This window comes from Giraffa tippelskirchi, chromosome 6, assembly GCF_054371585.1.
Source record: "Giraffa tippelskirchi isolate mGirTip1 chromosome 6, T2T-mGirTip1v1.2.pri, whole genome shotgun sequence".
Taxonomy (NCBI): domain Eukaryota; kingdom Metazoa; phylum Chordata; class Mammalia; order Artiodactyla; family Giraffidae; genus Giraffa; species Giraffa tippelskirchi.
In genome coordinates, this window is record NC_137280.1 from 11,231,745 (window position 1) to 11,254,468 (window position 22,724).

The 22,724-nt window shown below is 39.5% G+C and overlaps 1 protein-coding gene across 8 annotated transcripts in view; it reads left to right on the forward strand.

Annotated features, from left to right (window-relative positions):
* Nucleotides 1-22,724, forward strand: part of INTS8 (integrator complex subunit 8) — a 47,155-nt gene that overhangs the window by 22,882 nt on the left and 1,549 nt on the right. For all 8 annotated transcript variants that reach the window (XM_081496990.1, XM_081496986.1, XM_081496988.1 and 5 more), the window contains 12 exons: nucleotides 1,484-1,685; nucleotides 5,575-5,696; nucleotides 10,338-10,522; nucleotides 10,965-10,998; nucleotides 11,776-11,832; nucleotides 11,920-11,981; nucleotides 15,341-15,459; nucleotides 16,664-16,767; nucleotides 17,539-17,589; nucleotides 20,099-20,172; nucleotides 20,247-20,311; nucleotides 20,477-20,520. In XM_081496990.1, the coding sequence (XP_081353116.1) occupies nucleotides 1,484-1,685; nucleotides 5,575-5,696; nucleotides 10,338-10,522; nucleotides 10,965-10,998; nucleotides 11,776-11,832; nucleotides 11,920-11,981; nucleotides 15,341-15,459; nucleotides 16,664-16,767; nucleotides 17,539-17,589; nucleotides 20,099-20,172; nucleotides 20,247-20,311; nucleotides 20,477-20,520 (1,119 nt within the window). The remainder of the gene's footprint in view (nucleotides 1-1,483; nucleotides 1,686-5,574; nucleotides 5,697-10,337; nucleotides 10,523-10,964; nucleotides 10,999-11,775; nucleotides 11,833-11,919; nucleotides 11,982-15,340; nucleotides 15,460-16,663; nucleotides 16,768-17,538; nucleotides 17,590-20,098; nucleotides 20,173-20,246; nucleotides 20,312-20,476; nucleotides 20,521-22,724) is intronic.

Here is a 22,724-nt window from a genome sequence, read left to right on the forward strand (position 1 = left end):
GACCTTTGGTTAAGAATATGCTTTATTAATTTAGCATGAAACCAGGAATCAGGATCAGTTTTGTTTTTCTTAAAATCATCATTGTAGGTCTGAAAGGATATTTGAAAAGGCATTTTGGTTTATTCTTTTCCCTTTATCCTCATAACTATTCAAGACCATAGTCTTGGACATATGGCTTCTTCTCTATTTCTTTTAAAAACTTAGAGAACGTGAATAGTTCTTATTTGTATTTAGTATTACATTAGTAAAAGATTGTATTTCAAGCTAAAAAACAAGGATCCTTAAAATCACTTTTGTAGATTTTACATAAGGAATTTGTAATCTATTTGGGAAGTCGTCTGGGCTGGAAATACAGTTTTGGGAATCATCATAGATCACCCTAGGAGGATATACTAGGGTGTCTGGCACTGCATCCAAGAAACAGTGGCACGGAAGAGTCTGGTATGAGAACCAGGCTCGTGGAGTCTTAATAGCTAAGGGGATAGAGGATGTCAGATAGAGGGAATGGACAGTACTGGGCTCTAGCCCCAAAGTCCAGTCAGGTAACTGGAAGGTATTCAGTAGAGTGTGCCATTAGAACTTTCTTATTTAGTAAGAGCCATTTCTTCTTGACGTGGGGGATAGAAGCCAGATTATAAGAGCACGTGGAGAGAGAGAGAATAAGCAAAGGCTACGTTTTGGAAAAATTAGTGTAGGAAAGGGCTTAGATCATAGCTGATGTTGTTTTTATTTATTAGTCAGTTATATAGGCTAATAGGGTTGTGTGCAGAATTTTAGAATGTGAAACCTTGTGGAAGGGGTAAGGTCTAATTCTGACTGTCTTAGGTGGAGAAGGGTGTTTAATCATGGAATTTTATACCTGTATAGTATATGTATATTGTATGTAACATTTATATAAACCTTTCAGTTTTGTTATAGTTTGTGTAAAACTTCTTTAGTAATATAACATGTGTATTATACTGATTGTTTATTGGATGTTTTTAAAAAATTACAGGGAATTCCCTGGAGGTCCAGTGGTTTGGACTTATGCTTCCATTGCAGGAGGCATGGGTTTGATGCCTGGTCAGGAAGATCCCCTGGAGAAGGAAATGGCAACCCACTCCAGTATTCTTGCCTGAAGAATCCCGCGGACAGAGGAGCCTGGTGGGCTACAGTCCATGGGGTCGCAAGAGTTGGATATGACTTAGCAACTAAACCACCATATATATCCGTACCACCACCATGGAGAACTAAGATCCTGCATGCCATGTGGTGCAGCCAAAAAAAAAAAATGTGTATATATATGTATAAGAATTAATATTTATTGGAATAAATCAGTAATGCCGAGATGATAAGTAAAAAGGTGTTAATCTAGCCTTACTCCTCGAGATAACCAGTGTTCACCATTTAAATTTATTCTTCTCTTTGTTCTGTACTTATAAAGACATATTTTTTTCACTTCAGAGGAAAGGTGATTCAGACCATTCTGCTATTCTTTTTATAGGACTTCTCCCATGCCAAACAGCTGTTTGCTGCTTGTTTGGAGTTGGTGACAGAATTCTCACCAAAACTTCGTCAGGTCATGCTGAATGAGATGCTGCTTTTGGATATTTATACGCATGAAGCTGGAACAGGGCAGTCAGGAGAGAGACCTCCTTCTGATCTTATTAGTAGGGTGCGAGGATATCTGGAAATGAGGCTTCCTGGTAAGACACTTTCACAGAGCCAGATTTCAGGACTTCGGTATTCAAATAACTGTGGGGAAGATTCTAGAAGAATATTTACTGGACTTTTTAACCATCAGTGAAAAAGTTAATGTTCTTTTAAAACAATTCAGATGTGGAGTTCACTTGAAAACATTGAGGGAAATGTAGAAAACTGTTAATTTCCTAGGACTGCCATATATTAGTACCAAAAATGTATTCGTTTACAGTTCTGGAGATGAGATGTCTGAAATCAAGGAGTCTTCAGGGCCGTGCTTCCTTTAAAGGCTGTTGCTCCTCTGTAGTCTCTAGTGGGTCCCAGCAGCCTTTGACATCCCTGGGCTTGCAGCCGCAGCACTCGTCTTTGTCTCTCTACGTGGCCTTCTCGTGTGTGTGTGTGTATGTGTATGTGTCCGTCTGTGTCCCCATCCCCTGTCCTCTCATAATGGCACCAGTCACTGGATTTAGGGTCTGCCCTGATTCAGTGTGATTTCATTTTCATTAGCACGTCTTCAAAGACCCAGTTTCTGAGTACGATCACCTGCTGAGGTTTTAGTTCAGTTCAGTCGCTCAGTCGTGTCTGTCTCTTTGCGACCCTGTGACCGCAGCACGCCAGGCCTCGCTGTCCATCACCAACTCATGGAGTCCACCCAAACCCATGTCGATTGAATCGGTGATGCCATCCAACCATCTCATCCTCTGTCGTCCCCTTCTCCTGCCCTCAGTCTTTCCCAGCATCACGGTCTTTTCAAATGAATTAGCTCTTGTCATCAGGTGGCCAAAGTATTGGAGTTTCAGCTTCAACATCAGTCCTACCAATGAACACCCAGGACTGATTTCCTTTAGGATGGACTGGTTGGATCTCCTTGCAGTCCAAGGGACCCTCAAGAGTCTTCTCCCACACCACAGTTCAAAAGCATCAATTCTTCAGCGCTCAGCTTGCTTTAGAGTCCAACTCTCACATCCGTACATGACTACTGGAAAAACCATAGCCTTGACTAGACGGACCTTTGTTGGCAAAGTAATGTCTCTGCTTTTTAATATGCTGTTGGTTGGTCATAACTTCCCTTCCAAGGACTAAGTGTCTTTTAATTTCATGGCTGCAGTCACCATCTGCAGTGATTTTGGAGCCCAAAAACTAAAGTCAGCCACTGTTTGCACTGTTTCCCCATCTATTTGCCATGAAGTGATGGGACCGGATGCCATGATCTTAGTTTTCTGAGAGTTGAGTTTTAAGCCAACTTTTTCACTCTCCTCTTTCACTTTCATCAAGAGGCTCTTTAGTTCTTCTTCGCTTTCTGCCATAAGGGTGGTGTCATCTGCATATCTGAGGTTATTGATATTTCTCCCGGCAGTCTTGATTCCAGCTTGTGCTTCTTCCAGCCCAGCGTTTCTCATGATGTACTCTGCATATAAGTTAAATAAGCAGGGTGACAATATACAGCCTTGACGTACTCCTTTTCCTATTTGGAACCAGTCTGTTGTTCCATGTCCAGTTCTAACTGTTGCTTCCTGACCTGCATACAGGTTTCTCAAAGGCAGGTCAGATGGTCTGGTATTCCCATCTCTTTCAGAATTTTCCACAGTTTATTGTGATCCACACAGTCAAAGGCTTTGGCATAATCATTACAGCAGAAATAGATGTTTTTCTGGAACTCTCTTGCTTTTTCGATGATCCAGCAGATGTTGGCAATTTGATCTCTGGTTCCTCTGCCTTTTCTAAAACCAGGTGGACATAAATTCTGAGGAGACACCTTTCATCACACTATAGGAATTATATTGCAGTTTTAAGGTATTCTTTTAGAAGAATCAAAATGTCCTTGAAGCTGCATGTTGAAGGTTTATTTCCTCATTGCTGCCATAGACAGCCCTCAAAATGATTGCCAGTGGGTCAGAAACTCACTTGTGGTCACTTTAGGAACAGATTTGGCCAGGCCAAAAATGTCATATCGTGAAAAGGGGCTTAAATAAGAATTATCATCTGTGTTACATGTAATCTTGCTTAGTTAAAGCAGTTTCTTAATTTTATGTGTTTTAATAATATTTAGAGCATTTCAATCATACTGTACACATTTAATACTATAAACCGTAAAATTTATGTTATAGAAGTATCAAGGAAGGTGCTAATACGTGGCCAAACAAATGGCTGCTGGTTTTCTGGGGTCTTTTGAATTAATTGTTAACATTGTGATTTCTTAAAGACATTACAACTTTTTAGCAATCTAAGGATAGAATTCCTTTGAGTTTTAATGTGTCAGTGCCCTTCAGTATCTTAATAAGAATTGATCTAATTAATATATACTGTCAACAGAATGTTTTCTTTTTAAAGGTTGAAGATTGGTTTTTTCATACATGATTTCTCTAAAATGAAAAGCAAAAAGAATTTTAAAAACCTAACCTCTATTGAGTGCTGCTAACTATTTGTCAGACATTGTTCTAAGAACTTAGTACGTGACTGATTTAGTCCTCACGGCATCTCTATAAAGTAACTTCTTCTTTAATTATCCCTGTTTTGTAAATCAAGAAACGAAGGTTAAAGAATTTGGCCATAAAGTAAGGAACAAAACTGTGTTTTGAACTCATCAGTCCAACTTAACCCTATGCTTTTACTCTTCGAAATGATTGGAAATGCCTTCAAATAATTACAGTCTCTTTTTACTACCTTGTTGTTATTTCAGTGGTTTGGGGTTCACATACTTTTCCTTCCCTTCATCCTTACTTCCTTCCCTCCCTTGACTTATTGAATGTTCATCTGTTTTTCCCGTAGTTTGTGTTGTAAACAGTGTTGGAAATGAGAAGGGAAAGGATGTACTGTTAGGAAGAATGAGAAAATGGTTGATCCCCACTCTAGATGCTAATTCTTCTCTAAGAACAATTGTGGACTCTCTAATGAGAAGTGCCCAGTGAAGAAAGGAAGCCTCGGAGCCAAATGCTGTCTGGCTTTCCTTTGGCAAAGTGTATAGTGAGGAATGCGCAGTGAAGCGTGCGCTGGGTTATTAAATTCACTTCTGTCTTCATTCCTTCTTTAAGGAGACAATGCAAAGAGTGTATTCTTATTTCATTTTGCTGTGTTCCTGTATCTGTCTTTTGTCGTTTCCAATTGCTTTTTGGAATAAAGTGAGGTATTAAACAAATAGCCACAGGTACAGAGTTTTTAGAAAGACTGAAAAATCTAGCTCTCCCCATTTTAAGTGTCAACATTGTTATTTAGTTTTCAATAGGTTTCTTTCCCTCTTTCTTGAAATACATTAAAACCTGAGTATTATATACTTTGAGTTACAAAAATTCAAGTGTATTTAATATTAAAGTACATTTATTTCAAACGAAATAATAGTCAAACAATTCTAAGTGACTTTTTTCCTCATATCTTTTTTATTTAAAATTGTTACCGGTATAATATTTTTTGAATGAGTAAATGATTTGTGTCATGAATATTTATCATGCTTTACTCAGAAAAATTATTAAAAATGAAAAACATTAGCTTAGACTAGTTGCAGGTTTTACACATAGTTTACCTATTTCTGCACTCTAAATATGCTAGAAGGTTATACTGTACCATCATATATTTGTTTTCTTTGTGTGGTTATTCTCCACACATTTAAATTGTAAATTTGTAGAGGCTAGATACCAACTCCTACACTTCTACAGGAGGGTATTCGGCATCTTAAGGTGTTATTAGTAGAGAATTTTGTTGATTAGTAGTGGAAACTGACAATCTATTATTGTAAAATATTAGACTTTCTAGAAGAAAAGTATAAAATGTTAGTTTTTTTCTATTTTTTTCATCTAACTTATTGTTTTTCATTTACTCAACTGGAATCTGAGCAACTATTTGCTTTGTTCTTTTAATGTTACAATAGTAAGTCTAACTACTTTCTTCTTTGCTTTATAGATATTCCTTTTCGTCAAGTTATTTCTGAGGAGTGTGTGGCTTTTATGTTAAACTGGAGGGAAAATGAATACCTTACTCTGCAAGTTCCTGCATTTCTACTTCAGAGTAATCCGTTTGTGAAGGTAATTCATGTTTAATCTAAATAAAAGAATTATTAGGGTGGGATTATTGGACCAGTTTCTTTAGATCTATACTCCTTAGGGAACTTGTCCAGTTTCTAAGATTGAATATAAGTTTGGACAAATGTCGTTGGTTTGTATGTAAAAGTATAGTTTTTGATAATTAAGGCACTTGAGATTGCCCTCTCTTAATATTTTTTTCTAGTACCATATTCAGTTTACTTCAGTCACTCAGTCGTGTCCGACTCTTTGCGACCCCATGAATCACAGCACGCCAGGCCTCCCTGTCCATCACCAACTCCCTGAGTCCACCCAAACCCATGTCCATCGAGTCGGTGATGCCATCCAACCATCTCATCCTCTGTCGTCCCCTTCTCCTCCTGCCCCCAATCCTTCCCAGCATTAGGGTCTTTTCCAATGAGTCAGCTCTTGGCATGAGGTGGCCAAAGTATTGGAGTTTCAGCCTCAACATCAGTCCTTCCAATAAACACCCAGGACTGATCTCCTTTAGGATGGACTGGTTGGATCTCCTTGCAGTCCAAGGGACTCTCAAGAGTCTTCTCCAACACCACAGTTCAAAAGCATCTATTCTTCCGCACTCAGCTTTCTTCACCATCCAACTCTCACATCCATACATGACCACTGGAAAAACCATAGACTTGACTAGACAGACTTTTGTTGGCAAAGTAATGTCTCTGCTTTTAAATATGCTATCTAGGTTGGTCATAACCTTCCTTCCAAGGACTAAGTGTCTTTTAATTTCATGGCAGCAGTCACCATCTTCAGTGATTTTGGAGCCCAAGAAAATAAAGTCTGTCACTGTTTCCACTGTTTCCCCATCTATTTCCCATGAAGTGATGGGACCAGATGCCATGATCTTAGTTTTCTGAATGTTGAGCTTTAAGCCAACTTTTTCACTCTCCTCTTTCACTTTCATCAAGAGGCTCTTTAGTTCTTCTTCACTTTCTGCCAAAAGGGTAGTGTCATCTGCATATCTGAGGTTATTGATATTTTTCCCAGCAGCTTGTGTTTCTTCCAGTCCAGCGTTTCTCATGATGTACTCTGCATATAAGTTAAATAAGCAGGGTGACAATATACAGCCTTGACGTACTCCTTTTCCTATTTGGAACCAGTCTGTTGTTCCATGTCCAGTTCTAACTGTTGCTTCCTGACCTGCATACAGGTTTCTCAACAGACAGGTCAGATGGCCTGGTATTCCCATCTCTTTCAGAATTTTCCACAGTTTATTGTGATCCACACAGTCAAAGGCTTTGGCATAGTCATTACAGCAGAAGTAGATGTTTTTCTGGAACTCTCTTGCTTTTTTGATGATCCAGCGGATGTTGGCAATTTGATCTCTGGTTCTTCTGCCTTTTCTAAAACCAGCTTGAACATGTGGAAGTTCACGGTTCACGTATTGCTGAAGCCTGGCTTGGAGAATTTTGAGCATTACTTTACTAGCGTGTGAGATGAGTGCAATTGTGCGGTAGTTTGAGCATTCTTTGGCATTGCCTTTCTTTGGGATTGGAATGAAAACTGACCTTTTCTAGTACCATATAGTTATGAAAATATAAGCAAAAATTATTTAGTTAACAGACAACATTTTGGTTTAATTGTAAACTAGTGAGAAGTTAGTTACTTTTTCTTGCTTTGAGTCAGACCCTGACTTTAGCCCTGGAGTACCTGGGGTAGACCTGAGGAAACCCCCGGGGATGAACTGCACCCATTTCCATGTAAGCACCTTCCCTTCTTCAAAGCCTATTAAACTCTCTTAAGTTGATGCCTGATTCTTGTTCGTGTGCATGCAAAGTTGGCTTTAGTCGTGCCCGACTCTTTGTGAGCCTATGGACTGTAGCCTGCCAGGCTCCTCTGTCCATGGGATTCTCCAGGCAAGAATACTGGAGTGGGTTGCCTTGCCCTCCTCCAGGGGATCTTCCCGACCCAGGGATTGAACCCAAGTCTCTTATGTCTCCTGCATTGGCAGGTGGATTCTTTACCACTAGCACCACCTGGGAAGCCCCCTTATTAGTTTGCATGTTTGTTATTAGTAATTATTTCCGTGTGAAAGAATTAATTCAGTGAATTGATGGTATGTTGTTTATTCTTCTTTCTTAATTGCATTTCTCCTGTACCACTGAAAGTGCTTCTCTGTGCAGAGAACTTAAAAAATATGGAGGATGTTTTCCCTAAGAAAATATCTTTCGTGTGTTAATACTATGTTTGCCCCGAAGAAGCAGTGAGCTTTTCTCCTTTTCTGGTCTTACAGTTTAAAAAGAAGAAGGAGTTTTATGATATAAGACTTTTTTATGTATGCATTTCATCCCAAGTTTCCTTATTCTTTTTTAAAAATACTTATTTATTTATCTTTGTTGCTGCCCTTGGGATTTCTCTAGATGTGACGATTGGGGGCTACTCGAGCTGCCGTTCGGGGGCTTCTCATCGTGGTGGCTTCTCTTGCTGCGGAGCACAATTTCTAGGGCGCACGGCTTCAGTAGCTGCAGCTCATGGGCTTAGGTGCCCTGCAGCATGTGGGATCTTCCCTGACCAGGGATCGTACTGGTATCCCCTGCATTGCAAGGCAGATTCTTAACCTCTGGACCACCAGGGAAGCCCTTATTCTTTTCTTAATGCTTGTATTACCTTTTGTTGTTCTTACCTGCCCTCATCTCATCTTTAGTACATAGTCCCTTAAATTGATGGCTATCTGGGAACCTTGCAAGATAGTACTAGTTTTTTACATTTGTCTTCGGTTATTTGTTTCTTCCTTCTTGAAAAACTGAGCTCATTTTATTTCAGCCCTTTGGAGACTTACTGAGTTTTTTGGTTTTCCCTCCTTTTTTGTTTTCTGATTGTTCATAAAAATATATTGTACCTGAATTATCCTTTTCTTTGTAATTTCAGACTTTGGATTATATCTGTGTTTTTTAGTCAAGTTTCTGAGATGGGAGTTCCTCATATTTAGGAAATTTTTCTGTTTATGCCCGGCAGTCTCTTGGTCCTTAGTAAGCTCTCAGATGAGGGAACCGTTTTATTTCAAGATTGTCATGTCCACTTAGAATGGTGGCTTGGTATTAAGATAGTGTGGTAGCTTCTCTCTTTGTTCATCTTAGCAGTGAATTCGGTGGAGCCTTGCACCAGAGAGGCTGGCCGCACGTGTGAGGAGGGCCCGCAGTGCAGAAGGGTGTGTTGTCGGTTACCTAACCCTGGGCTCGCTTAGCCCCTGCTTCCTGCACTTCCCCCTCATCTGGCTGCAGAAGAGGAAGGGTGAGGGGTGACCTTGTTGCAGGGCCACTCAGGCCTCTCGTTGTCTCATCTGGGTTAGCGTTTTGCCTGCTCCATTCCCTAGCTGGCCCCTTGTTCCCTTGTTTGCGTAGAGGAGAAAGGAGAGAAAGAAGTCTAGAGTGTGGGATGTGTATTAAAAATTATACACCTTTCAGACTTTGAATTTCATGTGGAATATAAATACACATGCATAGGGAAGAGTCTGGAAGGGTATTAATAGTCATTATCCCTGGGTAGTGAAACAGTGATTTAAATCAGTTTTATTTTCCATTCTGTTACGTATTTTATTTCTTTAAATATCCGTTTATCACAAAAAGGAAAGAAGAGGCTCTTAAGCATGTGTCTAAAGATGACCTTTTGAAATAGTGAAAGCTGTCCAGCCTCCTTCTCGGATCAGGGTGGGGGTAGTGTAGTCTGCTGGAAATGTACAGCGTTGATGGGCATTTGGATTATAGGAGACTGGCTGGTGGGAGGAGGAGGAGAGGTTGGTGCTCAGTTAGGTCGCAGTGGTGCAGGACAAAGGCCCTGGCTTTGACTGAGCCTGCCAGGCCTCTTAAGGTGCGGGAGCCTCTCCTTCCTCGCCTGCCCTCCAGCCTGTCTGCGCCGCCAGCGCGCTCCAGCCCCGTCCTCACGGTTCTCTCTCCCGCTCCTGCACTTCTGCCGGGGTGTGTGCTGCGTGTTCATTCTGGATCCTTCCTCCACCTTCGGTCCTGAAGGCTGCCCTTCTTCAGATCAGTCCTTTTCAGTAATCTGTGCTCCCTTAATTCTGCCTCCTCACATCAACAGTAATTATATCCCCAGTCGCTGCTATTTTCCTTAGCGAAAAGTTGCTCTAAATCTTGTTCCTCTGTTTTGCCAACTTCAGTGTCCATATTTTTTCCTCATTTTTTTTCATTAAAAAAAAAAATGTGTGGGTGTGAATGAAATTTAACTACTATTTTAATCTCTGGGTTTTTACAGTTAACATTTTCATGTATACCATTACACGCTTTTTTTTTCAAGTGGGAGCATAGTGAATTTAGCAACTTTTTTTCCCCTACTTAATAGCATATCTCTTTGCTTTGTTGCAGTTTTATTCTCATTAGACTATGCTGTTTTTGTTCTCCTTAGACTGGTTGTTTAGAAACAAGAAAGTTTGTAATGTGGTGGAACCAGAGGATCCTCTTTCCAGATCTGATTCAGATCTGTCAGTGTACAGTGAACTCTAAATTGCCCAGTGGTTGGATAGAGGCCAGCATCAAGTAACTGTGCTTTGTATGTGCGGGCAGTTTCCTTCTTTCTTCAAATGTACCTCAGTGATAGAAATAGCATGTATGACATTACAGATTATCTTTTGTGTGTTTTCTGTTTTTCATGTTATAGCTTGGGCAGCTTTTAGCAGCTACATGCAAAGAACTTCCAGGCCCTAAAGAAAGCAGACGGACTGCTAAAGACCTTTGGGAAGTTGTGGTTCAGATCTGTAGTGTGTCCAGTCAACACAAACGAGGAAATGATGGCAGAGTTAGTTTAATAAAGCAGAGGGAATCTACATTAGGTATAATGTATCGGTATGTTTCTTTCAGTTTGTTTTTTAAGTTATTTATACCATTTTGTACTATTTTAAGAACATCTGTCATTATCCTTGTGTATCATAAAAATGGACAATGTAAGAATTCTCTGGTGCTGATCTTGGATGGACTTGTCTAATAGCACCACCTTAGGAAATACCTGTTTATATATAGTTACTTTAAGGAACTACCTGTTAATCATCTAATATAATCAAACCTGAATTCAAAATCAACAGTGTGTGGTTGGATAGTACTGAAGATATCACATGTAATTAAATCAGGAAAGACATTTTGTTAGCTTGGTTTAACAATAGAATATTACACTCTTTTATACATGCAGAACTGGAAAGTTAGAACTAGACCTTCACCTAGAATTTACTTTCTTGTTTTTATTTTAAATTTCTGGTATTAAATGTGTATACAAAAATTTGTGTTTTTGTAGGAGTGAACTTCTTTCTTTCCTCAAAAGATTAAGGGTAAGTTTTGTAAAAGTGAGTCTAACTAGTATTGCTGATTTCTGAGGATATGATAAAAAAGAATTATTGAGTGTTTAAATGCTGATTATTTAAGTAATCTGTTAATGTGCTTTTTATCTTTGGTGATCATTTTTTTTGAGGCTGGGATAGTCTGAATGGAGAAGTTTATTTTGCATTTACCTTACTCTGTTTTAGTGAGTAGAGTAAGTGTTTTAAAATTGTAAAGAAGTCTTTGTAATAGGGCTAGATGTGTGAATCCTAACTTTAATTCTTCTTGATAGGATTAATATCATATGTGTTCATTGGACATAGATTCCACTCTTTAAATTCCATTCTGTAAATAGCTGTGTCACACAACTTGTGGTATCTTAGTTCTCCCACCAGGAATCAAACCCGTGCCCTCTGCGGTGGAAACATGGAGTCTTAACCACTGGACCACCAGGAAAGTCCCTGAATATTAGTTTGAGGAATAAAAAGTCAATTTTTTTTAGAGATAGCTGGAAGTACTGGTGGGAAGGAGTTCTATTTATATTCAATTTCAAAAGACATGGGAGGACAGACACCTAAATTTGGTCACTTTTGTGTTAATTGTGTGTTGTGATTTTTTTCATGAGATTAAAAATAATGTTAATCTCTAGTGTACTCTTAACTAAAGCAGGTGATAACGTTCAAAAGGGTAAGAATCTTTTGAAGGAAAGTACTTGGTATCCTTGAGGCTAATAGAGAAATATCAAGATGTATATAATGTTTAAGGATTCTTTGTTTTCTTTCTCATAGGAACCATTGGTTTTGACTATTATTTTGTCACTCTTTGTGAAACTTCACAACGTTCGGGTCAGTATTTCATAATTTCATCTAAAAGATCTTTGAAAGAAAGTTCTTTTTAAATCACACCTTTTTTTTTTTTTTTTTTTAAATAAGGAGGACATTGTGAATGATATTACAGCTGAACATATTTCTATCTGGCCATCCTCCATTCCCAAGTAAGAAGTATTATAGCTTACATTTTATTAAATTGTTTATATATTTAATGTATATATAAATTATCCTGACTGATATAGATAACCTTGAATAATTTGATTAAAAGACTGCAATTTGTTGCAACTCTATAGCCAACTTCCTATTTCTCTATTACAGTAATGATCTTCCTAAAAATTTTGCATCAGGCGTAACTAAGTAAGAGCTGAAGTGTACTAGCCTTAGGTTGGATCTAGACTGTCTCTCAGTAGTCCCCATTTCTTGTCAGTGGTGGAATTAGAAAATGGAGGCTTATAAAAGGATGACTTTCTATCTGGTTTTTCTAATACTGATTGTCAGAGGTCCCCAACTCTTTTTAGTTACCTTAAGAAATTCTTTAGTTACTTTAAGAACTCTTCTTTCTTTTATCACCTGAGAACCACAGGAAGAGCTGGACGACTAAGGACAACTAAGGGGAGAAGAAAATGTCCTTCCTTTTCTGGAAGAAGAAACCACTTACATTTTTCTCGTCCCACAGATGCCAGCTTCTTATTCAGGAGAGTCCATTTATTTCCTCACAGAAATTACTCTTCCTTTTCTCCCCTATCCCCTAGTCATCTTTGTGCCTGAAGGGCAGGCACAGAAATCTAGGCCATATTTTATTGCTCTTAATAAAGGCATCTCTGAAGAAGAAAAGATTGTAGATAGGTAAGCAGTCTTAGAGATGGGAAGCTCTCTGGGACAAGGATTTTGGAGGATCCAAAGTGGTGTGTGACCCTTGCCTCCATTTGCGAGGCTTGGTTCCCAAAGCAGCACCATGCTTCCTGAAACAAATAACTGCAGATTGTTTATGTAAAATTTGGTGTGCTAGATAACAGTCCAGTAATCAGGTAGAGATCGTTTTACCTTTTTATTTTTTTTTGACTGTGCTGAGTCTTCATTGTGGTGCACAGGCTTTCTCCAGTGGTGGTGCGGGTGCTCTTGTTGCGGAGCGTGGGCTCCAGAGCTTGCGGGCTCATCAGTTGTGGTGTGCGGGCTTAGTTGTGCTGTGGTATATGGGATCTTAGTTCCCCAACCAGGTATCGAACCCGTGTCCCCTGCTTTGGGGTGCTGGGGAAATCCCTATTTGCCTTTGGTTATAATAAGTCTTAGATGTTACTGCTTCAGCCTGAATTTAGATTGTAAAGTACTGATTGATTTTTTTTCAGTGTGTTTATAAATGAGGCAGTGGTTTGTCATAGGTTCCAAGCCAGACTCAGAGAGCTTGAGTCCCAGCCTGTCCACTTACCAGGAATATGACCTTGGGTTAGTTGCTTTCTGGGCCAGTTTCCTCACCTGTAAAATGGATATAAGAATAGTAGCTACCCTGGGAGGATAATACATGTTCTAAGGTAGGTGTTTACAATAATTACTGCTACATAGTAGGCTTATCTATTTTTATTTTCATGATAAAATTATTTTAATGTAAATTAACATGGAGAAAATAAAATGTGACCAAATGTTTGACCAGAGAAGACTTTTCTCTTGAGCAAGGGTCTTTATTGAGTCCAAGAATAGTGTGTGAAGATGGCATAGATTAAATATTACTGCCTTATTAAAATTGTTAGTGATATAGAACCAATTCTTAGATTAACATTTTACAAATTTCTAGAAAATATAAACTAGTTTAACTTATTTGTGCTGTGCTTAGTTGCTCAGTCGTGTCCAACTCTTTGCAATCCCATGGACTGTAGCCCGTCAGGCTCCTCTGTCCATGGGATTCTCCGATGGACTGTAGCCCGTCAGGCTCCTCTGTCCATGGGATTCTCCTCTGTCCATGGACTGTAGCCCGTCAGGCTCCTCTGTCCATGGGATTCTCCAGAATACTCGAGTGGGTTGCCATGCCCTCCTCCCAGGAGTCTTCCCAACCCAGGGATTGAACTCAGGTCTCCCACATTGCAGGTGGATTCTTTCCCATCTGAGCCACCAAGGAAACCCTTAACTTATTTAAATAATTGTAAATAAATTAGTTGTAGGCTTCCCTGGTGGTTCAGCGGTAAGGAATCTACCTGCAATGCAGGAGCTGCAGGAGACGCGGAGGAGCTTGGCGGGCTCAGTCCATAGCGTCTCAAAGAGTAAGACACCACTGAAGCGACTTGGCACAGGGAGTTCCTTGGTGATCCAGTGGTTAAGAATCTGCCTGCCAGTGCAGGGGACAAGGTTAAGGAAGGTTCCCTGGTCCCAGAAGATCCCACGTGCCAAGGGCAACTAAGCCGGTGTGCCAAAACTACGGAGTCTGCAAGCTGCAACTGCTGAAAGCCTGTGTGCTCTAGGGCCTGCAAGAGGCAACGAGAAGCCACCACAATGAGAAGCCCGCGCACCTCGACTCGAGAGCAATTCCCGCTCACTGCAGCTAAATAAAGCCCACTTGCAAAAATGAAGACCTAGTGCAGCCAGAAATAAATAAATTGTAAACAGACAGTTGGGTGTTTGCTAGTAGCACCATGATACTTTCCCACTACACTGGTAACAGTGGTGAATTACGGTAAAATTTAGCTCCTCGGGGCAACAGAGATTGTCCTTGTCCAAGCTCATCTTGTAAATGATAGAGCCAGGACTTGAACTGTGGTATGCTTCTGAATCAAAAGCCTGTTTTCTCTACCGCTGGGTCTCACTGCTTCTGGGAGGTAGGCGCTGTGATTGTGTTTCTTGGGTGCTGGCCTGGCTTTTATCCTCACACTTCTGTCTCCTTATTCTGTGTCTCAGAATTTCCAGGTTTAACTGGGCTCAGAGCAGCTGGCCCCATTCCCCTCTCGCTTTTTGGATTCTTCATTGCTTCCAAATGTATTGCAGAGATGACACTTGCCATATCTCGCCTCTAACCCAGTGAAACATCTAATCCAGAGGAGTTAGTTACTCTTACAAGAAGCCACAAGATGGATTTAAGGCCACATATAGCAGTATTGTTGGTGTTTGAACCTTTGTTTTTTGTAGCTTTCTCTAGATAACAGAACTTAAAAATCATTTGGAAAATTTTTATCAGTGTATCTCTTTATAATTTTGTTGCCTGTAAGTTATGCATAAAAAGTGGAGATAGAGTTATATCATAGCACCTTTTTGTGCTTTACATTGTAGAATGTTTACAGATACCCTTAGAGTGGCCTGGTTTACCTTCTTTGGCATTTTGGGGAAAGGAAACAAAAATCAGATTGCTTTCAACCCCATATAAAAAGTTGGCTTATCACACGTCCTCCGATTGAGTTGTTTTGATAGTTTTAAAATATTTAATGCTAGTAATATTTAGCATTGTATTTATGATCACTTAAATTTTGACTTTTTGTTTGTTTGTTTGATGTATAGAATGTGAAGTTGACTCCTAAATTTATGTTTATTGTCTTTGCTGTAGCCTCCAGTCAGTGGATTTTGAAGCTGTAGCGATTACAGTGAAAGAGCTAGTTCGGTATGCCCTCAGTATAAACCCAAACAACCACTCCTGGTTAATTATTCAGGCGGACATTTATTTTGGTAAGTGACATGTATCACTGCTTTGTGTTTTGTTTTTGTAGCACTTTTAGAAGTGAAAATAAATATATTACACTTACTATTACAGTACTTTATTAAACTTAAGTCTTTTTTTGACATTCTCTAACTCTTCTTCCAAGATGAATTTGAGAGTAATTGTTACTGTTACATGTATACATTTTTCTGAGTCTTTGATTTAGATGTTTTTAAATTTTATGTTGACCACCTTTTCTTTTTCCCCATAGTAAGTGATCATCTGAAAAGTTGGTAAAACATTCTTAAGAGGTTAAAGTTTAGTTTGCAAAATTGCTATTTTAAAAGTTCTAAGATATGTCCGGGCACTCTTGATTATTTGTGTTCATGGGAAGAGATTTGTTGCCACCCAGTTTTAGCAGTAATTAACTCACGGCCAGTCTTATTTCATCTGTACCCTCACCTACATCATCCTGCTCTCTTCTGGATCAGTTTTGAAACAAACAATGGCCAATTAAAAAATACGTCTTTATTTTTGGCTGTGCTGGGCCTTCGTTGCTGTTTGAGGGCTTTTCTCTATTTGCAAAGAGGAGAGGCTCCTCTCTACCTGCAGTGCTCAGGCTTCTCTGTGCGGTGCTTCTCTTGTAACGGAGCGCGGGCTCCAGCGGGTGGGGGGCCTGGGCATAGTCACCCCCCGGCACGTGGGATGTTCCTGGATCAGGGATGGAACCGGTGTCCCCTGCATTATTGCAAGGTGGGATCTTAACTACTGGACCACCAGGGAAGCCCAATACTTGCCAGTTTTAATGCTCATGTTTACCCTAGCCCTGCGAAGAATTTATTATCAGGATCTTCATATCTTTATTCAGAGTAAATTTTCTGATTCTAAACTATCTCAGAAAAATAAGGTCTGTTTCTAGTATAGGCATTTGGGAAATAAATGCCTCCAAGTACTAAGTTCTGTACTAGTAAGTTTGACAAGAAATCTGAGGTAAAATTTTGGCTAATCAGTCTTAGATGGGAACAGTCTATATAGGGCTTCTTTAAAGTGGTTGAAATAATAAAGCCAATTTTTCTCATTCTTGGCCTGGCTAAGCGTTACCCCTAGGTCTGTGGTTTGAATCTGCTTTGTCACACATGAAGTAGTAATACCTGACCCTTCACAAAAGAGGCCCTGTCTTTCTAGCTGCATATTTAATGACAGATAATCTTTATCTCTGTTTTCTACTTCAAGCAACAAATCAGTATTCAGCGGCTCTTCACTATTACCTCCAGGCAGGAGCTGTGTGCTCTGATTTCTTTAACAAGGCTGTGCCCCCAGATGTTTATACAGACCAGGTAAAAGTTGTTGTTGTGCGCTTGCTTTCTACTTAAGTGTCTGAAAACCTTCTTTTTCCTGGGCCTCTTTTTGTCCGAGTTTCTTCATTTCCATAAATGTGGTGATAACTCCCAAATGCTCTAGGTCAGACCACGCTTCATAGTTCCAATGCCTACAAGCCATTGCTGATTTGATTTCCCCAAACACCTCAAACTCAACCTCTCCACAGCTGGTTCAGCATCTTACTCTACCAGTCTCTCCTCCTGATGACCTTCCCACACCAGAACAAAAACATAAACCCCCACTGAAATATCAGTCAACTTTGTTTTGCCCTTTGAGTTGACCAAGCATAAATCCTGAGTGTCATCCTCTTTTCTTTACTAATCCTTCCACCAGTATCCACTCAACCTTTAAGGCATGTTGATTCTGTCTCCTCAATCTCAATCTCAATCTCAAATTTTATTCATTTTCTCCCAATATGCTCTACTCTGTCCTCTGGTTTAGGCTGCCAATATCATAATATAATAAATGGCTTTTTTAATACTTACAATAATGACTTGAAATAGGATTTAAAATCTTTTAATAATTAGGTTTTTAAAATTGAAAGTTCTATTTTTAGAGCAGTTTTAGATTCACAACAAGATTGAGTGAAAAATAATAGGGTTCTTCTATTCTTCCTATCCCTGCACATGTACAACCTACCTTATGATTGACATCCCACGTCAGAGTGGTACATTTGTTATAATTGTTACCAATTAGTTTTCTAAAATAATCAGAATTTTGTTTTGTAGGTAATAAAGCGAATGATAAAGTGCTGTTCTTTGCTGAATTGCCACACACAGGTTAGTTCATGAAATTATGATGTTGCTTTATTGTCATGTAAGTTAGAGTTTTTAGTAAATACAAGGCATTGCACTGGGAAGTATTTTCCATGTCATAATTCCTTAAGTTTATGGCATTTAAGAATATGGTATGATCTTTAAATTTTTTTTAATAGAGACTTCCCTGGTGGCTCAGACGTTAAAGCGTCTGTCTACTATGCGGGAGACCAGGGTTCGATCCCTGGGTCGGGAAGATCTCCTGGAGAAGAAAATGGCAACCCACTCCAGTATTCTTGCCTGGAAAATCCCATGGACGGAGGAGCCTGGTAGGCTACAGTCCATGAAGTCGCAAAGAGTCAGACATGACGGAGTGACTTCACTTTCACTTAAATTTTTTTTAATAGTTTACAGAATTTTAACCGAAATGAAAGTATGAGTTACGAAACATTGGCCTTTGAACCTTATAGATGGAAAAGGCATTCTCAAGTATGTCTTATATTTAAAAGTAGATATGTGCATTAATCATTGTGTGTGTGTTAGTCTCTCAGTAGTGTCTGACTCTTTGTGACCCCATGGACTATAGCTTGCCAGGCTCCTCTCTCCATGGGATTCTCTAGGCAGAAATACTCGAGTGGATAACCATTGCCTTCTCCAATGATCTTCATAACCCAAGGATTGAACCCGGGAGTCTTGCATTGCAGGCAGATTCTTTACCATCTGAGCCACCAGGGAATTTCCACATTAATCATTAGGGAAACGTAAATCAGCACCACGTGAAATATCACTTCACACTTATGAGGAGGCAGTAATTGAAAGACAGAAACAAGTATTGGTGAAGCTGTGGAGAAATTAGAACCCTCATGTGGCTGGTAGGAATATACAATGGGGCAGCCTTTTTGGAAAACCGTTTGCTGCCTGCTCAAGAAAGGAAACATCAAATTCACTACCATATGACCCAGCAGTTTCACTCATAAGTATATAACCAACAAAACTGAAAACATATGTCCACAGAAGAATTCATATGTGAAATGTTTATAGCATAGCAGAATTCCTTATTCATAATAGACAAAAAGTGGAAACAACCCAAATGTTCATCTGCTGATGAATGGATAAACAAAATCTGGTATATTTATATAGTGGAATATTATTCAGCCATGAAAAGGGAGTACTGATATATGCTACAACAGGGATGAATCCTGTAAGTTTTATGTTGAGTAAATAAAAACCAGATACAAAAGCTTTGTTTTGTATGATCCCCTTTATATGAAATGTCCAGAATAAGCAAATCTACAGTCAGTGTAGGTTAGTGGTTGTCAGAGACTGGGAGATGAGGAGGTAGGAGAGGAATGGAGAGGGACTGCTAATGGATATGGAGTTTTTTCCCCTGGGGTAGGGTAATGAAATGTTTTGGAATTAGATAGTGGTGATGGTTGTACAATTTTGTGAATATACTAAAAACCACTGAATTTTATACTTTGAAAGGGTTCATATTTTGGTATGTGAATAATTTAAAATCTCTATAAATATTTAAGAAAGAGATCAGCATTATGACCTACATACCTGATTGAAATGGATCTGTCTTCAATCTTAAGCACACTGGCAGCTTACATTTTGCCAAAATGAGCTTCTGTACTTGCCAGCTGTGAAAGGTTTAATTGGATGTTCTGGTATGTCCTTGAACATTTAACACTTTGGTCAGTTTTCCATTCCCTTTGATTTTCTAAACCTGCTTTTTGCTAGCCTCTCATTCAAGTAAAACTCTAAAAATTTTATGATTTAAGTCACTGGTGAAGAAAATATTGGGCAGACAGACACTTGTGTAAGGATTTTTACCATTAAAATTGGATGGATTCCATACATACGAGCTGATTCATTCAGCCTGATCTGTAAAGGCCTCTTAAGTTAGAGAATATATTCTTGACATAGGGCTTCCCTGGTGGTTCAGATGGTAAAGAATCCTCCTGCATTGTGGGACACCAGGATTTGATCCCTGGGTTGGGAAGATTCCCTGGAAGAGGGCATGGCAACCCACTCCAGTATTCTTGCCTGGAGAATCCCATGGAAGGAGCCTGGTGGGCTGCAGACCACGGGGTCACCAAGAGCCGGACACGACGGAGTGACACAGCACACATCCTTGACATAAGAGTCACTAAAAACTGTCCCTCCAAGACCAGGAGTCACTGTTGACCCCGAACACATGAAACCATTTTTATTATCTAATTTTGTTCCCAAACGTTTAACTGTTTGTTTTGAATTGGAGTATAGCTGATTAACAGTGTTGTGGTAGCTTCAGGTGAACAGTGAAGGGACTCAGCCATGCATATATTCTCCCCTAAAGCCCCCACCCATCAAGACTGGCACGTAACATCGAGCAGAGTTCCATGTGCTATACAATAGGTCCTTGTTTGTTAGTTATCCATTTTAAATACAGCAGTGTGTACATGACCTTCCCTAAATCCCTAACTATACCTTCCCCACAGCAACCATAAGTTCAGTATGTGAAACCATTTTTAATTCTTTGTTTATGTAGGTGGCAATTTTATGTCAGTTCCTCAGAGAGATTGACTACAAAACAGCCTTTAAATCACTTCAGGAACAAAACAGGTATGAATGGTTTTTAAAATGAAGTTGAAATTTTCTGCTTAAGGAAGATGGAATAACTGAATTCTGTTTTTCAGTCATGATGCAATGGACTCCTACTATGACTACATATGGGATGTTACCATTTTGGAATATTTGACTTGTATCCTTTCATTAACATATGTGTGTGTTACTAGAACAGTTCATTTTCTGTAAATTAAAGAAGTATTTAATATTGTGTATTTTCTAAATAAAAAATGAACAGAACAGAGACTCTATCATGATATGTAATAGTATTAAATTTATTATTCTTAACTGATTCATTTAGATCTTCATCATAAAAGAGGAGAAACAGATAAAAGACAAATTGCAGTAAGTTATTTTGTGCTTTGATTCTTCAATGATATACTTAATTTCCCTAATACTAAACCATTTCTTGTCTCATACAGTGTTGGTGTCCTTACAGTGGTCTGCAAGGTCGAGAGTGACCTGACCTCTAGCTAGTCACTTGACTCCCCTTTGCTAAGTTCTGCTACCCTAGTACCCCTACCGTTCTTTGAGCATGCCAAAAACATTCACCACTGAAGTGTCTGTTAAATTTTCTCTTTCAGGAACATTTTTTTTCAACTTCACTCAGGTTTCTCCTCAGATGTCACCTTCTTAGAAATCCTTACTTTCCTGTTGTTCAGTCGCTGAGTCGTGTCTCACTCTCTGTGACCCCATGGACTGCAGCATGCCAGGCTCCTGTGTCCTTCACTGTCTCCCGGAATTTGCTCAAGTTCATGTCCATTGAGTCGGTGATGACATCCAATCATCCCATCCTCTACCCCCTTCTCCTTTTGCCTTCAGTCTTTCCCAGCATCAGGGTCTTTTCTAATGAGTTGGCTCTTCCCATCGGGTGGCCAAAGTACTGTAGCTTCAACTTCAGCATCAGCCCTTCCAATAAATATTCAGGGTTGATTTCCTTTAGGATGGACTGGTTTGATCTCCTTGCAGACCAAGGGACTATCAAGAGTCTTCTCCAACACCGCAATTCGAAAGCATCAGTTCTTCAGCACTCAGCCTTCTTTATGGTCCAACTCTCACATCCATATATGACTGTTGGAAAAACCATAGCTTTGACTATGAGGACCTTTGTTGGCAAAGTGGTATCTCTGCTTTTTAATACGTTACCCAGGTTTGTCATAGCTTTTCTTCCAAGAAGCAAGGGTCTTTTAATTCCATGGCTGCAGTCACCATCCACAGTAATTTTGGAGCCCCAGAAAATGAAATTTCACTGCTGCCATGTTTTCCCCTTCTGTTTGCCTTGAAGTGTTGGGACTGGATGTTATGATCTTAGTTTTTTGAATGTTGAGTTTTAAGCTGGCTTTTTCACTCTCCTCTTTCACCCTCATCAAGAGGCCGTTTAGTTCCTCTTTAGTTCTTTCTGCCATTAGAATGGTATTATCTGTGTATCTGAGGTTGTTGATATATTAAAGCTTTCTACTTGGACTAAACTGTATGGCCATCATTTAGAGGCGACAGAGTGACAACAGCATCTTAAAGAGAAAAGAGAATATGGTGCCAGTTCCACTTTATTGGAAGCTACTCATTCTTCCATTTACAACTTAACCAGGGTTGGAAGGTAATGCTGAAAATTTCTCAGTACCCTGATGAGATTTCCAGACTACCTCTACTTGTATCATTTTTTAGCCCCTTCTTGGAAGCTTAAACCTACCTCCTTATTAGCTCATCTAAACGCTAACCTAGTTAGTTGTTCCTCTGCATGCATCAAAAGATGTATAATCGACTTATCCAGCTTCCCAGCATTCCAAGTTCCACTGTCACCTTTACTCTTCATCAGCCTCCAGTATCCGTAGCCAGGCCTTTTTGACAGAATTGCTCTATTAAGATCTCTCTGCCAGTAATCTGTCCCTTTCTTACTTCTTGACTTTAATATTTCTCATCATCACTGGATGTTCAAGTTCATGACCAAGTATTCCCCAATCTGTCAACCCTTTCCCAACTTGCCTTCTTTCCTATTGGCCTGGAGTACAGCAGATACTGGCTTGTGTACTCCATGGCCTGCAACCTCAGTTGGCCCCTGATTTCTTTTGTCCACCTGCCAGTAGTCAGTGATCTGCCTTCTTTTTAGGGGATATTTTAGATTTTTGCCCTATTGAGCCCTATCTTCTCTCTCCTTTTTCCATTTTCAGTAACTTCCTTGTGTTTGAAGTAGACAAGAAAAAAAGACTGATCAGTTCCTGTCCTTGTGAAAGTTATAGTCTTGGGAGTTACGGCCCTGTGAGTGCCAGCCTCAAATTGTTTCAGATCCCTACTTTCCACCTTTGAAATAATTGTCAACTGTACTCAGTATAAGTTTATGCTATTCTGTTATGAAGATACATTTTTATGCTTTTGATTCTATCCCTTCAGTCATTCTATCCCTTTCAGTTGGTTATCTCCTCTCTTATATTGTCGAGCACTCCCATTAAACCTATAAACTATTTCATCCTTAATAAAAACTTCTCTTGACTGTGACTCTACCTCTTTCTGTCCTGTCTGCCTGGTTTTTTGAAGCTCTTTTACCCAGTACA